General features: G+C 64.4%; 4 protein-coding genes across 4 annotated transcripts in view; 1 reads left to right on the plus strand and 3 right to left on the minus strand.

Moving 5' to 3' along the window:
• Positions 1–375, plus strand: part of Lhcf15_2 (light harvesting protein) — a 1,362-nt gene extending 987 nt beyond the window's left edge. Inside the window, exon 5 of the mRNA XM_005756345.1 lies at positions 1–375. Coding sequence (XP_005756402.1) covers positions 1–133 — 133 coding nt within the window. The 3' untranslated portion in view covers positions 134–375.
• Positions 376–528: 153 nt separating this feature from the next.
• On the minus strand, positions 529–939 carry EMIHUDRAFT_250761 (hypothetical protein; the record flags this gene model as incomplete). The annotated part of the gene is made up of 1 exon (XM_005756346.1): positions 529–939. The coding sequence occupies one exon, from the start codon at positions 937–939 to the stop codon at positions 529–531; it is 411 nt and encodes a 136-aa protein (XP_005756403.1).
• Positions 940–2,003: 1,064 nt separating this feature from the next.
• EMIHUDRAFT_121727 (hypothetical protein) lies at positions 2,004–2,642 on the minus strand (the record flags this gene model as incomplete). The annotated part of the gene is made up of 1 exon (XM_005756347.1): positions 2,004–2,642. One exon carries the CDS (start codon positions 2,640–2,642, stop codon positions 2,004–2,006), a length of 639 nt encoding a protein of 212 aa, XP_005756404.1.
• Positions 2,643–6,948: 4,306 nt separating this feature from the next.
• Positions 6,949–8,176, minus strand: EMIHUDRAFT_460287 (hypothetical protein). The gene is made up of 5 exons (XM_005756348.1): positions 7,823–8,176; positions 7,682–7,741; positions 7,449–7,515; positions 7,336–7,378; positions 6,949–7,172 (listed from the first exon to the last, which is right to left on the minus strand). The coding sequence occupies exons 1-5, from the start codon at positions 8,146–8,148 to the stop codon at positions 6,961–6,963; spliced, it is 708 nt and encodes a 235-aa protein (XP_005756405.1). The 5' UTR covers positions 8,149–8,176; the 3' UTR covers positions 6,949–6,960.
• Positions 8,177–8,433: the final 257 nt, after the last annotated feature.

The following is an 8,433-nucleotide window of genomic DNA, read 5'->3' on the forward strand; positions in this document are numbered from 1 at the left end:
CTCTGGCCAACGTCGGCATCCGGCCGTACGCGGGCGAGGTGATGGCGCCGTTCGACGCCAACTTCCACCTCTTTTAGAGCGGACCCAGGTCAGCGGGGAGGGCGTGGCTCGCTGGGGCGGCGGCTCGCGCTGACCGCGCGCGCCCCTGCGCTGCCCCCCCCCTTTGTTGATGACACCGGCGCGTATCCTCTCTCTTGTGTGCAGTCTTGGCGCATGTACCGATCGCCGCTACGCGCGCGCTCGCGGGCGGGACGCCGTTGTACTCAACCTTGCTAGAGCGTCTCGCCACCTCTCCTGTGTCTCTCACTCCGCTCTCCACACACGCAGGCACAAAAAATCGAGAGTCCCACACGCTCAAAACGTACGTACGCTAATACGGTCACACTGCCAGCGTGCGGCCCAGGGTCAAACCGTGCTGCTGTCGCGTGTCGGACACACACTGTCTACACCACACGTCTGACGTCTCGCGCACACACCCGACACCGGCAGTCGGCCTCGGCGGCCCACGCTTCTCTCTAGCTCTAGCCTCTACTTCTTTTGCTCGCCTCCGAGCTTGTCTGTGATCCAGTTTCCAGCCGCAGTTATTCCTGCGGTGACCTTCCCGCTCACATCATGCCGCTCGTTCATGTCGTGAGCCCAGGCCAAGCTGTTCTTCGCCCCCTCTGCCACCTTATCCGAAATCTTGTGCTCCTCGTTGATTTCCCGTGCTTTGTCGCCGATGGCGAGAGCAGCCTTCCCCGTCGACTTGGCAGCCGCTCCCACCTCATCGTTGCGAGTCGCCGCGTACGCCGCTCCTCCTGCCGCAGCGAGCCCGACTAGCGGACCCGCAAGCACAAACGCGGCAACGCCGCCAACCGCTGCTGCGCCAGCAACAACCTTGCCGTCAAATTTTTCACTGCTTGGAGCAGGCGTGACCTCCTCTCCCTCTTCTGAAGACATATGTGATTCCTGTCTGCTTTCCGGCCGCAGCGCGAGGCCGCGGCCGCGATCAAGAGGAAGAAAACGCGGCGGACCACTGGCAATATTTTTATCGTCGGCGAATGTGGCGAGCAGGTCGACTGGCAGCGCCGCGGCCGCTGCCTGCGTGGCCCACCGCCGTGCGTTGGAGGCGCAAGCTCCCGCCATCCGTCATCGTGGTGCGCGCCGCCCGTGGCAGCGCGCGATACGCCCAAGCTCTGACCGTTGCCGCCGCGTTTGCAGACGGACCGCGCCGACAGCCGCCTGTTTGCGCTGCAGAGCACAAAGTCCGACGTGGCGGGCTGCCGCCTCGGCATGACGAACAACTGGGGCAGTCCCAGCGGGTTCACGTACACGCTGAACTTTGTGAAGAGTGGCGAGGAGGACCGGACAGATGAGCGCATTGATCTCGAGAGCGGAGCAACCCTCTTTGTCGAGCGCAAGGCGCTATGGGTGGGGGAGGGCGGTTTGCTCGGAGCGACGGTGGACATCGACGACAAGTTCAACCTCATCGTAAACTCGAAAAGCGATGAGCCGCAACGGGGCTCCGCAGGCTTAACCGCCGACGAGGTCGCACGCAGGGCTGCTACGAACACCGACGAAGAGAGGTGAGGGGCTAGTGGGGGGAGGTGGGAGAGGGGCTGTGTGGGGTTGTTGCGGTTTTACCCGCGCTCTAGTAGGCTTCAGGATAAAGTCGGTGGACGTGGTTGCGACCGGCGACGGAGTGGCCCATGGCGACGGAGTGGCCCATATGGCGCTTGGACATGGAGCACTTGGAGTGCTGTTGGCAACCTCACATCCAGGGCCGGGGAGCTAAGAAGCGCACCCAGCGGGCCCCCATACCGCGTTGGTGCCTCCATCCCCCTGCGGAGCGCGCCGTCGCGGAGAGAGCGCGACACGTCGTCGTCCCACGTGCGGGTCTCTCCCTCTCTCGGCCCTCCTCGAGTGCTCGGCCCCGGCCGCGTCGGCCCGCGTCGCCGTCGGTTATCTAGATCTACGGTTCAAATTAATCCCGCTGTTTAGGAAAAAAAACTCCCCGGCAACGGTCAACCCGCAGCCGCGATGGCCACCTCGTACACGCAGAGTGCCCCGAGCAGATGCCAGGCACCGTGCAACGCCATGTACGCGCGGGGTCCATCCCACACCCAGCCCGCCGCCAGCGCCGCAAACGATCCCACACCGGCGAGGAGTGCGCTCGGCGGCACCGCGCCTCCCAGCCCAAGGACCAGCACCAGCGTGCGGAGGGCGGTGGGAACGGCAAAGATGTAATCGAGAAGGATGGCGAGCTGCACGGAAGGGTGCTGCGTGCCTCCGTAGCAGCACTGGGTATAATGGTACCACACCGAAGCCATCCCGGCCAGCTCGAGCTGAAGGGCAAGCGCCGGCGAGGAGCCAACCAGTGCGCCTCCGGCGGCGAAGAAGACGATGTTGGTCGCAAGGAAGATCTGGCACTCTGGAGAACTCTCGTCCAGGGGACGCAGGTCGGCATACTCCAGCAGCCACCTCCCGCTCGGCAGCCCCTTGCGTATCCTCCGCACAGGCCGGAGGATCCTCCGCTCGCCGAGCGCGGTGGCCCGCCGGCTACCGAACAGGAGCGGGCGACTCTTCACGGCTGCTGCCCGCGGCGCGGACAGCGCTGCCGCCGCTGCGACGAGCGAAAGCCAGGCCAGGGCTGAACGTCTCATATGAGCCTACGCCAGCTCGCACTGCTTCTCGCCACTGTTTCGCGGCAGCGGAGAAGAAGAAGAAATTTACCATCCACACAGAGAAACGTGAATGCTGAGTTCATTTCATAACTAACGTGAATGCTGCTGATCGTCCTTACAAGATCCTGCTCGCGCAGGTGGGGACCCTGTCCTTCTCCCACCCCTTGTTTGGTCTGTCCGTTTTATTTATTTTATGTGAATGCTGCGCCCTTGGGTTGTCCGTTTTCTTTCTTTGTTTCTTTGTGAATGCTGCGGAGCTGGTGCATCCCTCCGGGGGCGCCTCTGCGCCGGGGAGGCGTTGTTGGAGGCTAGGACGCAACGCGTCCTCCCCCTTTTCAAACTCGGGGCCCACTCCGCTACTACACCTACGCTCGCTCAAGCCCGAATTTGGAGGGCCTAAAAGTTTAAGCATTAAGGTGTTGCTGCGCAAAAGGGGTCGGACACAGGGCGCAGCTCATGCTAAGAGCTAGAAGAGGAGATAGTAGATAGAGAGAACAACCACCCTGTCCCGTTATTGCGTACACCAACACCACAAAAGCTCAAGAATTCAAAAATTTCTCTCTCAAAAGCTCTCTCTCCTGCTCCTCACTCAGGGCACAGGGGGGTCACAACTACCGAGTTCCTAGAGTCTAGCTGCCGCGTTCAAACCAGGACGGCGGCAGTGATGGTGCTATCACGGGCATGATCCGTGGAAAGTGGAGCGGGTGGTCCGGGGATAGAGGGATAGTAGAGCAGGCGCTTTGTGGGTGGCGGGTAGGGGGGCGGCGTTGGGTGGCCGGCCGAATCGTTAGCGGAGCTCCTCCGACAACGTCGGCGAGCTTCTGAATCAGGTTAGGTTGCCGGAGCACCGCCAACTCCTCCTCTGAGTCAGACACGCCAATGTCGACTGCGCCCTCCTCCCATTCGTCGACTGCGCCCTCCTCCTCCTCCTCCAATTCGCCGACTCGGCGACTGCGCCCTCCTCCTCCATGGGCTCGATCCGATTCCGCAGCGTGTCGTCCCCAGCGGCGGTGCGCGGGAGGCGGCCGCGGGCACGCTGGGCTCGATCAGCGGCTTCCCCTCAAGTTGCGCCGTAAAGCACGGAGATTTGGCGGACGTTCTTGCTGAGCCCTGGTCTGACAGCCTGACAGCAAACCCCGGACAGCGCCTGACAGTGCCCGACAGCCTGACAGCGCTGACAGCACTTTCTCTGACAGTCTGACAGCACGTATCTGACAGCCTGACAGCAGAGCCTGACAGGCGAGGCGCTCCGTCGCTGTCAGACCCTAACGTGAGACAGCCTGACAGCTGCCTGACAGCCCGACAGCACACAGTGGCCTGACAGCAGCGCTGACAGCCCGACAGCAGCACAGACCGTACACAGTCAGACCCCCCCCCGTAGAGCCTCTTTCTTGTGCCCCATGAGGGTATAACAAAACTATTACATGCAAAGACATGTACATGTGAGTGTGGTTCATGTAGTCATGGGATGGTCATGGGTCTCTGACTCTCTCAACCCTCCCGCCCCACCTCTGCGGACCCCTCTCTAGCACCGGCGGCTGTGCTACTACAAATGAAGCTACCAGCTAGCCTTCTGGGGCCCTACAGTCATATGCCTACGGCGTCTGGGTGTGGGTGGCCGCCGCCGTCTGTGCCGCCGCCGCGGCCTGCGCCTGCGCCGCCATCTGCGCTCCCCAGGCGGCCGCCCCTGCCGGCGTGATCACGCCGTAGGAGGGGGGCAGCTGCGTACCCGCTGGTCTCCCCTTGATAGTGTCATAAGTGTGGCTGGTGTGTGTCAGAGCCTGATAGCACCCCGACAGCTAGGGCAGCCCGACAGCACCACCTGACAGCACCTGACAGTAACAGCCCAACGGCTGACAGCAGCAGCAGCCTGACAGCTCTGACAGCTCCGACAGCGTCTGACAGCAACACCCGACAGCTCCGACAGCACCCGACAGCTACAGAGCCCCTCGCCTGTCAGACACGCACCCGACAGCACCCGACAGCACTGACAGCACCTGACAGCTGGTCTGACAGAGGCACTTGACAGTGCCTGACAGCTGCCCGACAGCCCGACAGATCACCTGACAGCACCTGACAGCCTGACAGCCAGGGCTCAGCGTTCTTGTTTAGGTATGTTGTTGGTTTCAATTTGACGGATGTCTTGCTACCAGCTGAAGGCTTGCATTGTGCACGGTATTCGGATTTTGCTATTTGCTCGTGTGGGGGGGTTCGGCCCGGAGGGCCGGGTAGGAGGGGTCTAGGTTACCTCTACCTCTGAGGGCCTGCGGCCCTCTTACCTTTACCTCTGGGCAGCCGCGGGCCCTTTACCTCTACCTCTGAGCGACGTAGCCGTGATTTACCTGTGCGTGATCTCCAGTGATCTCGCAGCTATCTCGTATCTGTAATTTTATTACATACTAGAAAAAAATAGAACGGCAGCGCACGTTTCGGTGCTTCGGCGAGCGCTCGACTCGGGCCGCGCTATCAAAGAGGCTTGCACTCACAAGCCCAAGCGCCATGGCACTGCCAACCCCAGATGGGGTCGTTGCTCTTGATCTGGATCTCAGTACATTGCCGGATGAGGCCGGCATCTATTGGCTGCAGCGCGAGACGGGTGCCCTTCCCGATAACCACCTTCTCGTACAGCTCATGCGGTCTGCAATGCTGGGCTCCATCGGCCGCTCGCCAACGAGTGATGAGCTGCCCACGCTGCTGGCCTGGCAACGGCAGCTCATGATGCGCGGCGGTCGTGCAATCAATCATCTGCTGATTGGCCCGGGCATGCACGGTCAGGGCAGCGATTGGAGCTCGTGCTACGTCAACCCCGCCAGCTTTCACGAGGTGACCAACCTCGCTGGATTCTCTTACGACACAGTGAAGCAGTCGATGGAGCGAGTTGATTACGGCACCTCCCTGCCCGATGTTCTCCGTGCACAGCTCGCCCTCGACGCCACCGGCGCTCTCTGCATCGAGACGGACGTCTCAAAGGTTTTCCTTGTGACGGCCTCGTCCGACGCGGGTGCATGTGCGCCCAACCTCGAGGTTGACACTGCGCGGCTGCAGCTGGTTGGGAGTGCCTTGGGCCCAATCACCTACGAGGAGCTCGAAGCAAAAATTAGCGATGGCTCCGCGCCAGAAATTGCCAGCAAGCTCAACACATCCGTGCTGGCGGTCATCGTACAGTCTCTGGCCTCCAAAAGCGGCTGCTCGAGGTACGTGACGATCGCGTCGTCATCCGCAATCGGCGTGATGACCTGCGCGCCGGACAGCACCAAGCTGTACCGCAGCATGACCGTATTGCCCAGCCTCAGCCCGGACGCGATCGAGGACTCAAACGATGCGCGGGTCGGCCGCACCAAGCCGTCGACGGCCACGCGGATCAGCTTGGGCTGGAAGAAGCTGTCATTCCCCAGGGGCAGCGGGTCCGACTGGCCCGGCCTGCCGTGGAAGTCGGCTTTTGAGAAGCCCTCGGAGCACCGACTCTTGTCCACCAAAAAGACCGTGATGGTCGTGGTGGTGGCGGCGGGTGGCGCAGCGGTGGTGGCGGCGGTGCCTGCGGCGGCGGCACCTGGCGGCTGCGGTGGCGGTGGAAGCGGCGGCGGCGGCGGCGGCGGCTGCAGCTGAGGCTGAGGTGGTTCCCAGCTGGTCTCGCCGGTGATGGAATTGCCGTAGTAAGTGCGGCCATCAGGGGCCTTGAGCGCCTGCCAGCTGCTTGGGAGACGCGGCGGCGGCGGGAGCGGCGGTGGCGGAGGCGGCGGCGGCGCTGGTTCGGGCCGCTGCCAGCGCGTCTCCTGCGTGCTCGTGTTAATGAAGTAGGCGCTGCCGTCCGGCGCCGTCGCCTCAATCCAGCCGTCGGCAAGCGGCGGTGAAGCCTGGTCCATGGCCGGGCAGGCGCGCCGCAGGCGAAGCGCTCTCGCAGCCTTGCGTCCCTCGTACCACCCCCTCGAGCCCTCGGCGGGCACGTTCACGGGCGTACGTTTACCTGCCCTCACCTGGGCTCCGTTTACCTCTACCTCCGGCGGTCTGAGACAGGTTTACCTTTACCTGAGGCCCCCCACGCCAGCCCTACCTGACCCCCCGCCCCCGCCCTCCGGGCCGAGGGGGTCTAGGTCGTGGGCGGTATACTGCAGTGTGCAGATTTCTGATTTGCGCAAAAAGCACAAAGGTACCGCGTCTGCGACGCGGGCGCCTTGCGTGCAGAGCCCTTAGCCACCCTCTATGTCTTGCGCGGTCAAAATACGCCTCCAAGTGCCAAGACCGAGCTCATATTCGGGCCGCGCCACACACTCCTGTCCTTCTCTCGGTCTCACACGCCTCACTCGTCCGCAGCATTGCTCGAGCCCACCCCGGCCGCGGGCTCCGCCGCTTTGCGGCTCGCCACCTCGTCCCTCGCGAGCAGCCTCTCTCGCGCCGCGCCGCGCACGCCACGCTCCTGCCCCGAGCCGAAGTCGAGCCAGCGCAGCGGGCCGCTGAAGCTGTCGACCTCGCCGTCGCCGTCTCCCGCGGCGAGGCCGTAGGCGTAGCAGCCTGCGGCGAGGGAGGGGGGTGGCCTAAGGGGAGGGGGCGACGGTGCGAAGGTGCGAGGGTGCGAGGGTGCGAGGGTGCGAGGGTGCGAGGGTGCGAGGGTGCGAGGGTGCGAGGGTGCGAGGTGCGAGGGTGGCGAGGGCGCAAGGGCGCGAGGGTGCCGCACCGAGGAGCAGTGCGAGGTTGGCGCACCAGATGAGGGAGGGCTCCTGCTCGCGGGGAGGGGGTGTGAGGGGGGTTGTCGCGGCCCGTTGTGCGCGCCGGACGAGCGGCCCCTTCCTTGGTCAGGAATGGCATCCCGAGCGTGAGGAGCGGGGAGCCGAGGAAGGCGAGGTTGAGGGCGCGCCTGAGGGAGCGAGAGAGGGAGCGGTCGAGGCCAGGGCCGCGGCGAGCGGTCTCAGTTCGGGGCTCTCGGCCGGCACTGCCCCTCCCTGCCGAGCCACCCTCCCTGCCCAGGCCACTCCCTCCCGAGGCTCCTCCCTCCTCCTCTCGGGCGGAGCCGGCAGCCTCACTTTTCCCAGCCGCGGGGGCGGCGGGCGCGGAGCGAGGGGATGACAAAGAGCCAGTAAGACCTGCGCCGGCGCGGGAGGGGCGGGAGGGGCGGGTTCGTGCGCGGCGCGGCGCCGCCTGCCGCGGGAGAGGGGCCCTCGCGCCAGAAGCCGAGTGCCCGCAGAGAGAGGTCCAGCTGCACGCCCGGGATGGCGTCGTAGACCATCAGGCCCGAGATGGCGATCGCGAGGAGAGACTGGCCGATGAAGAGGTTCTTGAGCCAGCCGCGGAACACCGTCCGCTTCTCCGCAGCCAGCCGCGTCTCGATCTTATCGAGTTTCTCCTGCAGCTCGGCCCTCTCCGCGCCGTCTGCTGCCGCGCCGAGCTCAGCCTCAGTGAGGATGCGCTCGCGCTCGAGGTTGACCACCTTGGATGGGTTGAGCAGGTCCTCCAGCGCCACGCCCGTCAGCGCCCGCACCTCGGCGTCCATCCGCTCCACGATCTCCGGGTCGATGTTGCCCTCATCCGTCGCCATTGGCATCAGCTCCCGGAAGCCGTCCTCCATCGGTCCCTGCTGAAGCAGCGGCGCCGCCGCGCGCGGCAGCGCCGGCCGGGCGATAGTCACGACAGCTGGCCGCATCGCGGCCGCGGCCGCGGCCACCAGGCACACAAAGCACAGAGCTCGCATCCCGGCTGGAAAATTCCGCATGAAAAAGAGTATTGCCGTTGCCGACGCCTAGCGCATCACACCCCTCTCCTTAAAATCCGTAGGGGT

Source organism: Emiliania huxleyi, assembly GCF_000372725.1.
Source record: "Emiliania huxleyi CCMP1516 unplaced genomic scaffold EMIHUscaffold_979, whole genome shotgun sequence".
Lineage (NCBI taxonomy): Eukaryota > Haptophyta > Isochrysidales > Noelaerhabdaceae > Emiliania > Emiliania huxleyi.

What these genes read in the sequence shown, in the direction of transcription:
- EMIHUDRAFT_460287 (XM_005756348.1), bottom strand. Translation starts at nt 8,148, where the DNA reads ATGGACGCCGAGGTGCGGGCGCTGACGGGCGTGGCGCTGGAGGACCTG. An exon ending in CTGCGGGCACTCGGCTTCTG is followed by an intron (nt 7,742 to 7,822) that starts GCGCGAGGGCCC and finishes GCGCCGGCGCAG; the next exon opens with GTCTTACTGGCTCTTTGTCA. An exon ending in GGATGCCATTCCTGACCAAG is followed by an intron (nt 7,379 to 7,448) that starts GAAGGGGCCGCT and finishes CCCCGCGAGCAG; the next exon opens with GAGCCCTCCCTCATCTGGTG.